The 18,450-nt window shown below is 44.2% G+C and overlaps 1 protein-coding gene across 1 annotated transcript; it reads left to right on the top strand.

Annotated features, from left to right (window-relative positions):
* Positions 1 to 4,509: 4,509 nt before the first annotated feature.
* Positions 4,510 to 17,726, top strand: LOC6549035 (calmodulin-lysine N-methyltransferase). The gene is made up of 2 exons (XM_001974119.3): positions 4,510 to 4,820; positions 15,709 to 17,726. The coding sequence occupies exon 2, from the start codon at positions 15,774 to 15,776 to the stop codon at positions 16,986 to 16,988; it is 1,215 nt and encodes a 404-aa protein (XP_001974155.1). The 5' UTR covers positions 4,510 to 4,820; positions 15,709 to 15,773; the 3' UTR covers positions 16,989 to 17,726.
* Positions 17,727 to 18,450: the final 724 nt, after the last annotated feature.

Genomic DNA, 18,450 nt, shown 5'->3' with positions numbered 1-18,450 from the left:
ATATGCTGCTAAATGAAAGCACTTCAAGTGCGCTGCTCTGCCTTCATTCAAGTATCTACACGTATGTATCTATTTATCGCCTGTCCGCGGCAAAGATACGCGGCATCTTTGGATATTCCTCAATGGACACACTACAAGCAGCTGTGCGCCCATTGCTGTTTATTTATTACTCGCATAATTGCGGCCTTTTCTGCTTTAATCTGTCAATACTGCGGACGGACAACGCGGCGTATGCGCAACGCGGACTTTGACTGCGCCTAACATATGTGCCATTAATTTGCAAGTAATTAAAATGCCTGCGAGTTACTGCAATGCCAGTGCAAATGCCAGACAAGAGCGAATATCTATGCTCAATGCAGCTAAATTCGCGTTTGGCTTACCAGTCGTCTGCCAAAAGCAGAAAATATACGTCTTGCGTCATCCACTGCACATTGTGTGGCACAGTTTGTGCCAAGTTTTCAAATATAAATAAAAGTTATATGCGAAAACGAAATGTTTGCCTAACCGACCGGCAGAAGGCGGCAGCAATTAATGCAAAATAAAATGTAATTATACTGCCCGTTTAAAAAAATCGACTTAATAAATTCAAAATTGGATTCGTGGCTAATTGAAAGCGGAATGAGAATCGCACCGATGGCGTTAATCAGCTACTTAATGCCCGATGTGCTCTCAGCCATTTGGCAGTAAGTGCTAGCAAGAAAAATGCCATAATTAGCAACAGGCACAATACGACAAAGAAAAGGCAAACAAGGGGTAAGCCTGGATTTCCACCAGAAGGAGGCCCACTTTTGTCCAAGGCTGCTTGACAATTGCTAATTAGTCCTTGCTGGTACTGTGAATAATGCATAGGCCGGGAAGGCTGTCCAGCTAATTAACGATAATAATAAATATTGTTTATATTCCGTTTGTGCAGAAAACAATTCTACATCTGCCTCTTTCCAGTATTACCCATGCGAATGCACTTTCACTTTCAACAGAGATACTATCTCAACTTCAACTTTTAAGTAACCCATCTACAAAGTTCGCCGCGACGTCTTAGGAGCCATAAAACTCATAAGACCAGCGAAGTGCGCCACTTCTTGGCCGGCAAAATGGGTCCCGGATCAGTCTTTCAGCTGACTGAGTGTTCCCGCTGAGTGTTAATTACCCGAGAACCTACCATCCACCAGCGGGAATGGGGCGATCGGGGAGGCGGAAGTGCAACGGCGAGGACGACAACGAAAACATTTCATGGCACATTATTTTTATTAATAATTATTTCGAGTGCAGACCAGACGGGACCGCTTGTACATCAATTTTACATGAGCGGGCAGCTCCCTTCTGCCGCGAGGGCATGGGCATGGGGAATGAGGCTTCTACGGACCGGGTTCGTCCATGTTCCGGACACTGACAGCGGCCGACAACGTTGACGCAAATCGAAAATGCCAACTGTGTGCGCCCGGTATCATTATTTCATTTCGCCCCTTGTGTTTTAACTCGGCTGGCAGGTCCCATAACTCGGGTACGGGTACGGGTACGGGTAGCATGGCACATAGGATGGTTTTTGGGTTCCGACTGAGGGTTCCTGCGCCATGTCTTAATAAGCCTTCAGGTGCAGCTGCAAATGAGCCGTGAGTTATTTGCACAGCACACAGATAAGTGTAATTGCGGGTTTCTTCGCTGCTTGCTTTTAAAAATAAACGCAGGTTTTTGGCATGAAATAAATTGCGAAAAATGGCTTACGTAAGCGAACGACACAAGTTCTCTAATGTAAAGTGCTCGTTCTGTGCCCCTGAAATTTGAGCCTTGTCGACGCTAATCCGACCCTTATCAATAGTGATCCAATGGAGCTGCAGGTCCTTGGGGGCAACCGCGCCGCAGAAAGCCGCTAATGAGACTAATAAATCATGGCATTGGTATGCAGAACTTCGGCGAAAGGAACTGAAGATCCTACCAGGAATTGGAGCTTATCCTGGCTTTGGGAAAGGACTACCTTCGTGTCCTTGTCCTGCGTGTCCTGCGTCCAACAATCCTAACCCGATTCTGTGTGTGCTTTGATTTGGACGACCTTATCGACGAGCAGCTCGTTCTTTGTCTTGTTTGGGTTGACATTTTCCGTTTATTTCTGTTTTATTTTTCCTGCTGGCAGAAACAGAAAAAATCCAATGGAACAAGGGGTTTCCTTCTTTATGCGAAGGAGGGCAACACAAAAGAAAACTTTGAGCTCTTTGCAAACTCAATTCGTAGGCGATTAATAACGATAAGCTCAGGGTTTAAGAATAAGGAAATCAATTTAACAATTAAAAAGTTTTGTTAATTTTCATTCAGGAGCTTGTTTCTACGGCTTGCTTGTATATAAACACATTTTAAATCGTTTCCCAAGTAAATGCAGTTTTTAAACTCCCTTACCCGATAGAAAAAGGGGTATTAAAATACAATTTTTCGCAGTGCAGATAACAGTTTTCCGCAGTGTTCGAAGTTTTGTTCCTTTTTCCGGGTCTGTTGTTTGAAAATTTCTTTTTGTTCCTCCGTTTGTGTTTGCAGTAAAAAGTAACAAATATGTGGCATTCATTTTTTGCTCGCTTCGTGCTTTCTTGTTTTGTTTTCGGGCGCGTTGGGTAAAAGGAAAATAAATAAAAATAAGACACACACAGACACAAAGATTTCCCAGCCCAAAACACACTCATTGATACGAATGCGATGTGTATTAATATAAATAATGCGAAAAGTAAGACCCGCAACAACAATGAGAGCGAAAATTGCGAACGACCAAAAAACTTGGGTGCCTCCCTCCGCCCTGCCTCGTGCCACCCACAAGGCTTTCCGCCCGCCCACATCCCGCGTTTTCCGCACCCCCAGATTTTCACTTAGCACGCCTGGTTGTCTGGTCTGCCGGCGTCGAAGTCGCGTCGCTGCCTCGCGTTTTATTGTTTTCCGTTTTCCACGCTCATCGTTCGACGCTTTCCCGACGCTCTTCCGACGCCCACAAGCGTGTTCACCTTCTTTTTTATGAATGAACGCGAATTTCCCAGCCAGCGGCAAGAAAAAAACGAGCCAGCCGTTTGGACGCGTGAAATGTGCAAATGGAAAATCATTTAAAGGCAACAACAGCCAAGTAACGCGCTACAATTTGGCCAAGAACGAGAGACATCTTCACGTCAGAGGAAGCCCACGCAATCCCGCCGCTCCCACTTCCACTTCCACTTCCACTCCCACCCCTTGCACTTTTCCATTTCCCTAATTTGAGCCGCCTTTTCTCACGGCCATTAACAGATAAGCTGGAATTGGTAACAAGATGCGCATCACTACAGCCTCTGCCTCAATTCGGCGGATTTCGCGGGAACAAGGTTAAAGAAAAGCAGTTTCTCAAAAGTTGAGCAGTGCTTTAGTTGCTCAAGATATGTTCGAAATAAATATATAATTAACCAGCGCAAAGCAGCCCGGAGCGGTGAACCGCTTCTAACCGGAGTGGTTCGAAAACCGAACCAAAATTATTGTAACTACTAATTGTTGGCAAACCCTTTATATTTTGGGTACTGTGTGTTTGTTATAACATTTAGAACTAAATACCCTAATATGTTGTTTAAGCAAAGACAAATTTTAACCAAATAATGTTAAAGTTGTCATCAAGTCCATTACATTAAATGCATTAAATACATTAAATGCAGCGATTTTCACTCATTGAGGAAAATATACTTTTAGCATCTGATGTCCATTTAAATGTATCATACAATAACCAGCAATTTACTTAATATTTCGCCTTCCCAATATACTGCGATTAATTTCACCGTTCCATATAACGCGATTATCATGTTCATTTCTGCATGATTATCTTATTAATGTTAAATCTTAACATTATCTTAATGTTAAATGTTATCTTTTGTTATAAAGAATGAGAATAAATATGGATTTGTAATTTATTTGGTTTTTCTTATTTATAACAACAAGCCCCCCTGATTTGAACCGCAGCCGCGTTCCAGCATATTGATGAACCGGTTTGCAAGCCGGAACCTTGTTATTACTTGCGGTTCGAACCCCGAACCGAACCATTGTCAAGATGATACGGGTTCACATCCCTGATTTTGCATAAATTAGTCGACAGTGTTCTTAAGAACACAAAAGCTTACATTTTTTCGAAATTATAAGCCAAGTGCTTTCGTTTATTTCTCCCCAAAATACATTTATTTAATTTGGTGAAAAATATGCAGAGTCCAGGTCGCAACCGCGAATATGGCCTAAATAGTTTTATAAGCCTTTGAAATGGCGTGCAACCGCTGTAACCTCGTCGGCCCCTTTAACCTCGCAACCCCCCGCTGTTTTGTTGTTTTGTTTCGTTTATTGTGCGTTACATCTGTGCCTTAATTTTTAGTGATAAGCCAGCGGAACCGCCCCTTCCCCTTGAAGGCCACCACCCACCTCCCACCACCCACACTCGCAACACGTTCGCTGAGATTCGTCATGCCATCCAACTGCAACATGTTCGATGCAACCGGGCTCTTGCCTCTTCGGCCATAGACTTTGGCTTCAGTTTGTCGTCGTCGCTCATACGCAACGTTGGCCGGGCGGAAAACACGGATTTTCATTAAATTTCGTTGAGTTCGGTGCTACTTTTGCCGCGAGTGCTGCCGGAAAATACTTGTGTGTGGTTTTTAATATTGTTGGAAAAAGTCATCAAAGGAAAATAGCTTAAATGCCAAGCATTTGTGAATGAAAAGGTACACAGAAAATGATTAAATATGTGTTAAGTGACGAGTATTAAATACATTTATCAAGAGAACATATATCTGAGGCACTTGGAAGTTTTCGTCGACTTAACTGTCTCGCCAAGGGCGTTTTGACTGGTAAATGACTTTTGAAATATTTTTGTAAACATTTTTCAACGCCAATGTAAATTTCAGTGCGCTTTGCTGTTCATATGGCTTTAGAAATTGTACGAACTGAAAGTTGATTTGGCTTGATGCGTGTACACAACCAAAAAGGGCAAACATCGCCCTGCCTGGCAACCAATAAAATACATTTTGATTTTTGAATATTTCCAAAGATAAGTTGGATCTTATCTCAATCGCACAAATGCCGCTCTGCTATCAATCGCAAGCCAAACATAGTATAACTTATCTAACGCCCGTTGATTTTTGACTAAGCTGAACAGAAGGTCGCTGTGCTAAAAGTAAATATTATTTCTCTGCAAAGTTTCCAGCTGCCGGAAGTGGAAACTAGACCGCCTTTGTTTTGCTGACTGCTAGCCGAGTCCTCGGAAAGGTCAACTCTAGGGTTAATACTTGCCAAAAGTTGCATCCGAAAGTTCGCTTTGTCAGAGCTTGTCAGGCAAATGAATTTCGAGAGGGATCTCTGGGGCTATTGAAAGGCAGCAGAGCGGAAGGGATAGTTTTGCAATACCTTAATGCCGTAGGCATAAAGGTCGATAGTTCTATCGCAGCCCTAAATATTATTAAATTCATATAATCCCTTATTTAATTAAAAGAGTACAAATTAAAAGAGTAAACGGCTGAAATCCGTCACTTGTAGGTGTATTAAAATGACGAGACTGTCTTTTTATTTTTTCTGCTCAACTGCTTCGTTTGTATCTTATTCGTCTCCAGTACTCGAAAATATCTCGAAGAGGGTTCAGCGTTTAATTGAGCTTAGGTCAATCCCAATTGCAATTCCCTCGCGCCCTGCCAATCCGCAGTTCTATTTGTCAATCGCTTTCAATTACATTTAATTCACGCCCAGTGATTTGCAGGCATTTTCCATTTGGTCAAGTTTTCCCCTGGAACAACTCGGCTTTTCCCTTTTCCGTTGCTTACTGGGTTACTTGCTTTATTTACTCCTTGAACTTGAGTTCGGCCACGCTTTGCGTCTGTAGTTCCCCACTTTATGGCCTAATTAAAGTCAAAGTCGCATTAAATTTTCTTTCTGCCATAAAAACGCAGCTAGGATGCGACAGCGTTTGATATTTATTCGCTTTAAAGTTCGGTAGCGCCATAAAAAATGTCTGTTGATGATGAGGCGCACACTTGAAGTAGATTTATGGCCTCGATTTATTGATGAGCTGAATAAGACGTCTGGCAAATGAGCCGTGATTGAGAGCCGAATCGACTGATGGGGAGGAGGACGTGGACGTGGACGTGGACAGGGTCCTGCCAGATTCCCAAACAATTGCCCCGATCCACGTGCACGTGTTCATACCTCCTCCTTGTATCTGGGCCCTCCTGCATCCTGCCACTCGTCTGCAAACGGCACTAATGTCACGCTGATGAGTATTAATTGAGTAGCGCTTATACACACTCACACACCCAGCTTGTGGCACAGTTGCCAGTATCCATAGCCTCGGGCCATAAATCTAACACACACCCGATGCCCCTGCATCATTCCCATCCGTGGACTCAGGCACATGGCGGAGGCGCCGCAGTCGCCAAAAACACTCTCATTTATTCACAGATGGCACACGGTCACATGTCGAAAGTTGCGCCTTTCGCCAAAGTGCACTGAGCGAAAAGCCGTATCTAGAAGGATTTATTTGAACCAAGCACACGCAACATAAAACTACTTTTGCCTCAACGTATTTTCATTCCCTGATTTCCAGGGGCATACTTATACGATTTATCTTTGGACTCTTGTGGACTTTATAATTTTATCTACATTAAAATCGTTCGCCTTTTTAATTAGGCATTATCGACCTGACGTGTTCAATTGCTCATAATCAGTTAGGTGAGCAATTCAAAAAGGGTTTATCATCAATGCGGTCATTCTCATGCCATTTCTGATTAAGGAGATTGTATATTTGTTTTTACATGGCTCATGGGCAATGCTTTATTGTTTTTGCTGAACCGAAATCTTTATCGTATTCGTGTAAATGGTTATCTTCGTTTGATGATATTCAATGATTTTGGTGCGTCAGGTATTCCAAAACATGGTTTATATTGCTTCCATTACTTATGATGAAAACATTGGAATAATTGCTGAGCTATTAAACATTTATCTATATGCATATATTAAATATTCGATACCTATATTTCAGTAACTAACTCATAAGACCTTACAAGAGTAAATGGTGAGCTCACAATGCTTATGATCATACTCGACCCTCGTTATTGGAACACAATCTGAAATCCTTGAAACTCCCGGAACTTCTCAGTGTATTTTCTTGGCTCAGTGCCTGGGGCAGATGGTTTCGTGACTCGGGCTGACCATGTTCCGCTTCTGAGCGGAGTGAGAGCGTCTGTGCATGTGAGCTGGCCATTGTCCTGGTGGTCCTGCCTGCGAGTCCTTTGTGTGGCTGCCCCCACCTCCTTGGTGCCGCACCACACATGTGGGGCTTTACGTACCCCTGGCTTTTCCTAGCCCCAAAACCCCTCCCACCGATTTGAAGGCAAACAATTAGTGCGGATTGTTGTTGCTCTGTTATCGTTGCGTGTGTGAGTTACTGTGTTTAAACAGTTGGCGTCAAAATTATAATTAAAACGTGCATCAAAGTCGTGAGCGGCAGCACAGCATGTCACAGTGTGTTATTGTTGCAGCCGCCGGGCTTTTAGAAAATTTTGTGATTTATCGGCAAAGTTGGAAAAGCCTCCTCCGCATGCCCCACTTGACAGCGCGTCCTTGCAGCTTAATTGAATTTTTATTGCCAAGTTTGCATAATGTGAGCCTCTCTGCGTGAGGGCTGCGACGTCCGGAGGATCTCGTGGATACGTAATCCTGCGGAATTACGCACACGCCGCGTCAGCACGAATTTTCCCCAATGCAGTGACCCATTAAGCTGTGATAAGCAACTGCCACAACAGCAACTGCAGCTGCAGCTGCAACTGCAACTGCAGTGGCGACCGCAAAACAAAAAATATGAGGCAACGGTGGCAGTACGTGTAATAATCAACTAACGAACTAACCAACTATTTTCGCTGCAGTTGGCCGTGATTTGGCGATAAGCTCGCCGTTCTGCGGCTACCCTTTGCTTCCCCCGAAGTGGGCATATTGGGCACAAACCCAGCAAACTGTTCGTCTCATTGTGAAATTTTGGAATTTTAGTTTCACTTTAGGAATTTACCTAACCATATTGCTTGTTGGCTAATATTGTGTGATTTGTAGGGGCGTAGATTGTTCATGAATACATTAAGCTTGTGTTTACGTATCAAAGAAGGTGAAGAGCTCAACAAGGATAAATATTCCTCCATTTTGGGAAAACAGAATCTCTGATGCCACGCCACTCGAACTTATGCATATTTTTCAATTTTCGATGAGCAGCCACTTGAGTTTGCATACTCAAGAGAGTGCCATCAACATATCTGGCGAAAATCGCAGAGTAAATAATTTCTTGTGCCCGAGAGGCTGAGATGAAAGCGATTTCGATGGCATTCAGGCTTCGATCCAGTCCGAAGTCAGCTTTTGTAGTGACTGGGGTATGCAACAGTCCATCAGTCCTTCAGTCCTTCAGTTTGTCCCTCAGTTAGTCAACCCATCAGTCAGTTAAGTTTTGCCCTCAGGGCACTTGGCAAAAACAGAGAAAAACAAATTCAAAAAAAGTTGCATGCGTCAAGCTGATTTTTCATTCATTGCAGCTAGGGGCATTGTGTTTTCCAGCTGCCTTCCCCTCGACTTTTGACATGGACACGCGATTCAGGGGCTCGCACGGTCTGCCGACTTTCATGTGTCAAAGTTCATTAGAAAACATCCTGCGCTTATATGCATTTTCATATTTTTCATTCGATTTTGCACAACAAAAAACAAGGCGGCAGAATATAAATTGAATTGAAATTGCGCAATGAAAGGGCTCAGCGGCAAAGCTCAATGGGCAAAGATTTCTGAATTGTGATTTGATTTATGAAAAAGGCACTTACTTTTGTTTTTCAGCTGCACATACATACCCGCACATATCATAAACCTACATGTTTTTCCAATTGAGAGATTTATGGCCACGAGGTCAATGTTGGCTGTTTGTCTGATGGAATACGTAATAGGTAGCTGCATAGATGGATGACTATTTAAACTATTACGGATGTCAAAGATGATTGTCTACCATGATTGATTTCGCCTCTCACTTTTAATTAAAAGGCTAAATTCAACAAACTAAAGCTCTTGTTTTTCTCTTTAAAAGAGTTGCTTTAAATCGAACAATTTAAAAGGAACTATTTAAAATGCTTTTTATGTTTGATAGCACCTTGCACCACCATACAAAATTCTTGTATTCCAGTCTATGAAAGCAGTTGCCTTTTTGCGGGCTTTGGGTGAATTTACTGCCTGCAAGTGTGAAGCTGAAGGAAATAATTTATGGTTAATATCACGATTAAGCCAACCGATTACCTTCAAATTATCGCTTATCGCTGAAGTGATTTTCTATTAATAGACCATTTCTCGAATATTTATTTGCACCAGCAAGTGAATTACAGTGTCAGCACGGCAGTCGGAATCAGCCGAGTTGAAGACTCTTCCATAACATATGAGTTAACCAACTGAACTGTCACTCACAGTTAAGATAAGCCCGAGCAGTCAATCATTTGTCAATAAACCGGAGCAGCGGTAGGTTGGCCTAGCAAACATATTTTCAGTTAAAGTAACAGTTTATGCCACTCCGGTGGTCAATTGGTATCTGAATGCGACCCCTCATCTCACGTTCACTTGGGCCAATTCCCCGGACTCCAATCCACTCCACTGTGGAGGCTGTGCGTGCGGTGGCGTTCCAGTGGAGCGTGCGTGCCTTTCCAGCTGAGTGATGAAAGCATTTAGGTTCCGACTCCGGCTGCCTTGCTAACCCACTGCTCCCTGCCCATGTTCCCGTTCCCCGCCAGACACATCCTGCCGCTCCAGCCGCTCCTGGTGCTCGAAACACAGCTTTATTCGGCAAAGGACCACTTATGAGGCACGCAGAGGAAGTACCCGCTCCAGCATTGGCATGCTTTGGCCTCCCCAAGTGCGACAGTATAGCATTAAGCGGGCTCAGGAATCGGGGTACCGAATGCCAGATACCTAGCAGTGGTTAAAAATGCAGAATCAATCACATATATTTTCTTATTATTCAGCTTGCAAGTTTCCTTCAAGTGCACTCATTACTAAATTTCGCTTACAATTGAACTGCAAATTTCGTTGTAAATCTAAGACCTTCAACTATTAGCCATTGTGGCCTTTGGTCAAGCCAAAATTTCTCATTCATTGAGCCCCCAAAGAGCTGGTCTGCGACTGCTAGCAAATCGCCATTATGTGGACTGCCGTGCACCATGAGTGGAGTATTTACCTTTGACCCATTAAGGGAAGACACCACTTCCAGCAGGAACCAAGCACACTCTCCGTGCCTCGGAACAGCCCCCATATGTGCGGAACTTTAACCAGAATCCCAGCCCAGTCGAGCATAGACACACGTCACATTTTTGCTGGCTGCCGGCATATGATGCACCTGAGGCAGATACCTGGCGGACACCCTGCCACTCCCACTTACACCGCCCTGGCCTTGCCACGCCCCTCTGGGCACTATTTATAGAGCGGGCAGAGTGTCCTGGGCCATGTTAGCATGTGCCACGTCCATGTCCCGTCCTCGTGGCAGTTGTTTGTTTAGCTGATTTATAGCCAGGCTAAAGCTCGCCAGAGAAACTTTGATGAAATGTTCAGTTACCTACAATTTTCTTTGCTTTGGTAGTTTGTTTCAACAACCATCGACCATTAATGTCGTGAAAAGTAGAACAATCTAATTATGTATGAGTGAAAACCCAAGCTTAAAGTATTTAAATGTGGTGGTCATATCAAAATGTGAAATATTGACACCTTGAAAATTCAAATATTGTTCATATATACCCATCCAGCATTCGTAATAATTATAATTCTTAGTCCGAGTTGTTTCCAGTTAAAAATACAATTTTCCTAATGATGCATTGATCCTTATTAAGTCCAGCTGCAGTCCAAACAGCCATCTCCGTGCCTCGTCCTGTGGCAGGAGGGGAACTCCAGACATGTGACTGAGTTGCCAGTTGAAGCGAGAGTTGTCTCCATGACAATGTGTGTACGTTTGCCACATCCATGTGTGCACACTGTACATGCAGATATCGCCAGACCTACAAACATACACATATGGAGCACACGGTCTATTTGTGCTCGGTGTGTTGGCCAACTTATGTGAGCCATGTTTGTGTGCATGTTTATGGCGCAAACTATTTGTCTGTTTATTTATTGATGCGTCTATTTATTTTTGTTTGTGAATGAAACAAGACGTTGGCGGAATTCAATTTTCAGTTTTGGGCTTTTGCTAAATATGATTTGCTGTCTTTCGTTATTAAATGGCATTCCCTAATTGCTCTCCATCTGGATATCCTTTTTGGGGGAGGATGGCCAACTGGGTTAACTGGAATTTCAGTTAGTTTTCTTTTCCGTTTTTCCAGGGATTTGTTATGTTAATGTTAGCTGCTTGGTCCTTGATAACAGTGTTGTTCCTCTCTGGGTATAGTTGTCAAGGCGTTGGTTGATTCTTCTTTTAAATGTGGCGCCTGCCAAAAATGTCTGTCGTCGACTGTGATGATTAAGAGCCAGGCCGTGGTACTGGGAAATATGCCATCTATGGCCCAACCTCCGAAAACAAAGGAGAAGCACATTATATCGACTTGACCCCCCTAAGAAGACTTCCAATGGGGGTCAATTTCTGTAGTAGATAATATAGTTTTCACCAGATCCCAGCCTGGCTGCTTCCTCCTCCGGGAAAGTCGAACCCTGCGAACTTCCTTTTGCCCATTTGGCAAGTTGGCGACTTTCCTTTCGGTTGCTTCTACAAAATGTTTTACATATTTGCGCTTCTTGCATGTGCACACAATAAAATTGTGTTGTCATACGAAGGAGGGAAGGGTTTTGGGGAGCTAGCATACGTTCTTGGCATAATATGTAAATTTTGCAGTTGTACGTGGCTTAAATTTTTATCACAATTTCCGAATAACTTGCTAAATGCCAAATGTTAGAATAAAACACCAAAAATGTCGGGAAGGCAATCCCAGATGCTAAGATGGAAAGAGGGCTAACTCTCTAAAAGGATACATGCTTTAAGGTCGCATAAATTAGCTTATCGAGACAGTTTTTGTGCTAGGTACTGGGGAAAGTAAAATGAATTCCCCCAGTAAATCCAATCAATAAACTTGAATAGAATTTGCCGCCCAAAGCACTCAATAGTGTTAGCCAGTCATTACTGTCCAGCGTAATCACATTATTTGTGCAGTGTAGTGCAGCATTTTGGGGGAATTCCCCTTGAACTTTTCGTGAATGTCACGAGCTGGCGGTGCGGTTCGCTCACCTCGACAGCCAGTTTCCCCATTCCCAGTTTCCCAAGCCCCTCATAGTGCCATTACCACCCACTGAACAGTGACAACCATTCCCCCGCGTCAAATATTATTTTAGCCAAACCCCAGAAAGCGGCAAGCGAGTGACTGACAGGCAATAAAAAATGGGAGGCGACACTCGGCCAGGCCACTTCCGGCCGAGCCGGAAATGTTTCTGGACACCGAGAGGGGGATTTGGGGGCGGCGAATGGGTGGTGAGTGGGTGGTGGTCGGGTGGACCGAAGGCCGAAGCCGTGTGCTATGCAAATAATTTAATTAATATTTTATTCGGACACCCGGTCGGGCGGAAGAAAATTGGATTTTTATTTACATTTTTGCACTTACTTGAACCCGCCGGGGATTCTGAATGGGCAAAGGCATTGAATGGGGGAAGAAGTGCACAATAAAACCAGATGCGAACGTAAATTAAATCCCAACCTCTTCGCATATATGTACGTACATGCATACATGCATTCAGACGGATGCGTTGGCATTGGCCTGCAGTCAAAACTGAGAAAATATCGAAAAAAGCTCAGGCGCAATCAACTTACGCTTGTAAACAGTAAACAGTAAACAAATCGGGGCATATATATCAGCAGAGATAGCTCAGACAGTTAGTTGCTCGTAAATCGGTGGGGATTATGTGCGCTAATAAAAGTTTAAGACGCTCGAGAAATATGTATACGTGCAGGCGTTTGAAATCTTTCGCAGATTACGCATACGCCCTGTGCGCCGAGGGCAATTACTGCGTACAGGGCGGAGTAATGATGATGATTAATAGTTGAACTAGCCGCTGAAGGCAGTTCTGCTTTGTGACTTTTGTTGGCCAGAAAGGCCAATGTGTTGCACAACCCCTTTTAATGGTTAGTGCAACACAAATGCTCAGTTCCGTATTAATAAATAACAAAGCATACGTTATCACCTGCTCTCAAAATATTTATCCTTTCTTAATTGGTGTTCTGAATTCCCGGCGTGTCAGTCATAATCAGATTTGACTGTGCTGTCTGTTAACTCTTTTCTCACAGCCGGGCTCTTTGTCGTTTGCCCAGAAGTCATGTGTCTGTTGACACTTCTTGCCAAGGTCAGAGCCGAAATAATAATCATAAAAAATACCCGCACAAGAACATAAAAGGAAACGCTGAGCAAATTCCGGTGACAGTAGATTGCAATAAATAATAAATTGTAGGAGTTAATGCGAGCAATGAGCGCGACGGGCGTCGGGCGACGGGTATTCATCACATGGATGTGGCTATATACCACGGAAGTGTGTCCAATAAGGTTTCGCGTGATCCGCCACATTGTTGAAAATTCGGAGGAAAAGCGCACAGCAGTCGTGAAAAGGGGCAGCTCCTTCGCTGGTTGCACGCACGTCAGTCGTGCCGCTTACTTGTGAGTTGTTCCGAGTTTTTCCCCCCTGCGAGTGGTAGGTGAAAAACCTTTTCTTCTCTCGTTGTTCGCAACTTTTTGCCAGTTCTTAAGTGATTGAATTGAATTGGATTGGATAAATGCGCCCGGGCAAAAACTTTAAGTTTACAACGATTGAAGAAACCGCCGTTGTCGACATTGTACTTGCAAATGAAGAACGGAAAAGTGATTTTTCCCCATTTCCAACATTTCTGGAGCTAATCGCTGGGCGAGCCTTGTGTGAAGTTTTCCAGACAGATTGAAATAGGACTTCCCAGGGCATTATGTAAACATTGTCGGACTTCAAAGTTCGCTGGGAGTTTTAGCGGAAAACTTTGGCCGCAGGCGAGGATGCGGGCTTACGTCTGTAATGGATGCTGTTCAATATTCATGTTCCGCGCTTTCGGCAAATGCAAATCAATACTTCCTAAGCCCGGAAAAGTTTTATTGGGCCAGTAATCAGGTCTGTGGCGGTAGGGTTCTCAGTAGTTTAGGGCGGCTGCTTCCAAGTTGGCAAGGTTTGATAAGAAATTAATGAATAACACTGAGTGAAATGGAAAGGAATGGGGAATTTCAATGGCAGTTTCAGTTTGTCTCGATTTCTTTATTATGCATTATTTGATGCATTGCGGAGCATAATTTTTGCTCAAATACTTAAACAATGCTTCACTCATTATGGGCTTGCATTACACCATATTATATTTGTTTGCGACATTACTTAATCATTTATTCATAACCTTGCGAAAAAAGCAATTACCTGGCATTAATATATATTGATAAAGCAAACATTTTCCAAATTAGATTTACATACACAAAGACGCATAAGCCGCTGCAAGAGCATTTTGATTAAAATTTCAACATTTTCGCCGAGCATTTGTCCACCTGCAAGCGGCGCATCAACTTGTCAAGCTGTCAATATTTGGATACGCAATTATTAACGCATTTTGCGGTGGCAACAGAATAAATGAAACTCTGAAACAGCTCAAAGCAAAGCCAGACACGGCGCACAGTGCGTATTAATAATTATTAGCCATTCAATCGGATGCATAAGTAAAAACACAAACAGCGAGGAATCTGTCATACTCATGTGTGTGTTTAAGCTGTTTACCAATCCATTCCTCTGAACGACCTACTCATATAAATTGTGTTTATTTACGCATATCTGGATCTTAACCCCAGACTTTTTCAAATCGCATAGACAAACACAAAGATTCTTTGAATTCTTATTGCTCAGCCAGAGATTACGGGGTCCAGAAATTCCGGGCAGGTGTCATTGGTCAGGCGCGAACCTCCCACCCATAACCAAATGGCCAGGTGTGGGAAAATAGGAGCTGAACGCCCTCTCTTATCACCGATAAACACCATATGCCAGTGGGAAGTGGGAAATGGGAAGTGGAAAATGGAAAATGGGCTATGCGCTGGCCACTTTTGCTGGAAAAACACCCAGCTGGTCATTTCTGCACTGCACGTCAGCATAATTAACAATATTTTACGGGCTGTAAGATTGCGAGCTACAAATACACAGAGGGAAAATGTGCAGCAATCAGAACAGCCATACGTAAATTTACTGGGTATTCTCCGAAACTTTGGGTAATCGAATAATATCTGAATGTTCAAACAACCTTGATTTAAATGAAACAAATTGCGGGTGGATTTTATACAAATACCGGCAGCTCGTTTCTGCTCAAATACTCTTGGACTATATCTGCAAATTATCCAATAATAACACAGTGAAACAAAGTCGAAACCTTGCTGTTTCGAAAAATATTGTTCATCAACTATATATGTGCCAGCAAAGTGTTCATATACTGACAGACTTCTTGCCAAAGATTTTGCTTGGGATTTTTGCGCTGGGCATAATTTGTTTTATTTTTATGGTCGGATAATTTGCATTTTTAATGCCATTAAAAACTCATAATTGGAAAATAATGGGCCTGAAGAGGCCGGGCCAAAGAGCGGGGAAAATCGAAAGACGTGGGGGAAAACTTTTTGAAAACTTGCACTAATTTCGTTACTCTGTCTCTTTTATCTTTGCCTATTGCAGGGCGGGCGGAAAATGGGAAACTGAGAAGTGGAAGCGATTGTGAATCAAACTGGGCCTGGAGTAAGATGTCAGCAGCGTTAGTACACAAGGCGACGGAAACTCAGCTCGATCAGCCGCCGGAAGTGGGCGTGGCACAGTTGGCAACCATATCGCTGCTACTGCAATACGACATAGACAACACACTGAATGCGCTCAAGGAGCACAAGAAGATGACGCTGGACGCTCGATTGGGCGGCGAGCTGCCCGCCGCAGTCAACAATAACCAGGACAAGGATGTCAACCGGAATCTGTCGGGGCAGACCGAACTGGAGGAGGACCTGGGCCTGAAGGGCAGAGAGACCGCCTTTATGCCTCCCACTCCGCCGGCCACGCCCAACCTGCAGAGCACTGCCCAGAAGCGCTGGAAGATCCTGGCCAAGGTGCTGCGCAAGGACTCCGAGGAGACGGTGTCCTCCTCCAGCGACGAGTTCGCCGAGGAGCAAACTGCATCCGTGCGGCGCTTCAAGAGCTTCGACCTGCTGCGTCAGGACAGCTTCGAGGACCACGTGAGTCTGAAGTGCCTGGGCAAGACGGAGAACTGGTACAAGTACCGCATGCAGCTGGAGAACGAGTCGGAGTACTCGGTGAACATCCACCACATGGAGCGCCAGCTGACCGCCACTGATCTGATGGGCTTCAATAACACGGGCAACATATGCGTTTGGCCCTCGGAGGAGGCCTTGACCGCGCTGGTTCTCTCGGAGGTGGCTTCATATCGAGGCAAGTGGATCCTGGAACTGGGCGGCGGATTCACCTCGCTGGCTGGCCTCATGCTGGCCAAATATGCCACTCCGTATGCCGTTCACCTGACCGACGGCAATGAGATATCGGTGGAGAACGTGAGGAAAACCGTTTGCCTCAATGAGCTGAGCTGCTACACCAAGTGCTCGGTTCTGAAGTGGCAGGAGAAGTGCGCCCGCTCCCAGGCAGAGCAGGCCAAGTTCGACTTCATCCTCTGCGCCGACTGCCTGTTCTTCGACGAGGCCCGATCCGCCCTAGTGGACACCATCTGGTACTACCTGGCGCCCGAGGGATCGGCCCTGATCATGGCTCCTCGTCGCGGGCGCACTCTGAGCGTTTTCCAGGACGAGTGTGTGGCCAGGGGCTTCCGCGTGGAGTTGGCCACCCGCTATAACGAGACCATCTGGCAGCGGCACCTCCAGCTGAAGGCCGACTCCGCCCTCTACGACGAGGACCTCCACTACCCTTTGCTCCTGCGGCTGTGCAAGAGCCACAGCTAGGAGAAAAGCGAAGGGGCTAGGACTTAATGGGCAGCCACTTGGCTGCAGTAGGTGCAATTAAACTTAGTCAATGTTTTAGTTGATAAAAAGCAAATTCCAGTTTACACCTTAAACAAAGAAGAGGCCCACAGCGGGGTGGAAATTAGCCCGCTGCTCTCAAAGGACAACAAGAAATTCCTCCCACACTGAATTAAATGTAGCAAGTCAAACTCGTTAGACTGGTGCTAGAAGCCCACGGAAAAAGTATGGAAAATTATGAATATATACGGTTAAATGAACACAATTACCTTCACGTAGAACTCGGTGGACACTCAAATGTTATGATATTCAGTTGGTTTTCCATTTTAATTTGTGTTTGCGAAAGTAAAGTAAATTAATCAACGTAAAATGAATAATTCTTAATTACTGAAATATGTTTTCGCCCGCGAGGGGCTTGCGAGTCCCTTGTTCGTTTGAAAGTCCTCTTGGGACTTCTGCAACCATATCTAAAATACTCAAAGTGAGTTTGAATGCAATGCTACATATTCACCGCTTTAAAGCACCAGTCTAGTGATCACCTTTAGCTCGTAGTTCACTGTTAAGTTGTGTAACTGTAACAAAAAATTCCTTTGATATGTTAATTTGATTTCCGCTTATTCCACAAGTTTGTAACGTTTTTTTTACAAATACTCCTCGTTATGTATATGTAGTTACCTCTATGTGCGTTACACGCCCTCCACCCACCACCCACACCCACACACACACACAAGTATTATTTAAATTTAACGTGTACGCTGAATAGCATACTTTTCGGCTGCTTTCGTAGAAGGGCAGAGAGCTCCCCAACTGAAAAAGGAAAAAGGAAAACGGAAAACGGAACACGGGTTTCCCGGAAGCCGCACACAAAGCAGCAGCGCTCGACCAATTAATTAATAGTTAACTAAACTTAGTGTACTGTAATTACCTAGAGCATGTGCTAATGGTTATATGATGATGATGAGATAAATACAGTATCGAAATGCCACATATGCGCCCTGTTTTACTGCCTCGAAAGGGCCTGGCGATGGCGCAGAGCAGTGATGTCAATGGCAAACGTCATGCGCAAACATATTGTCCGAGTTATGAGCTAGCTGCTCATTAAAACGCCGATGTGGGTTGGGATCGAGGCGGCAATCAGGCGCTTTTTTATTGCGATTGCGACAGTAGCTAGGCAATTACTGGAACTGTGTAGGGGTCCAGAAACTAGGAGACCGCGTCAGCAAAGAGGCGCAATGGCGTAATGTTACCGATGGAAAGGGGTGAATTCACAGCCTGAGCGGAAGGCAGAATAGTCTCGGATAAATAGCAGCTAAAATGTAATTAGAGTACCTAATAACTACTGTTACAGGGCAGCCTGAAGTCGATCCGACCCAAGGAAACGACCCGAATTGGGTTGCGCGACAGCTGACAAAAAATCAAAAGTACAAATAAAATAAATCTGATA

The sequence above is a fragment of the Drosophila erecta genome, unplaced genomic scaffold (assembly GCF_003286155.1).
Source record: "Drosophila erecta strain 14021-0224.00,06,07 unplaced genomic scaffold, DereRS2 tig00000092-arrow-pilon, whole genome shotgun sequence".
Taxonomy (NCBI): domain Eukaryota; kingdom Metazoa; phylum Arthropoda; class Insecta; order Diptera; family Drosophilidae; genus Drosophila; species Drosophila erecta.
Note: the sequence above shows the minus strand (reverse complement) of the source record. Positions and strands in the feature narration are given on the sequence as shown.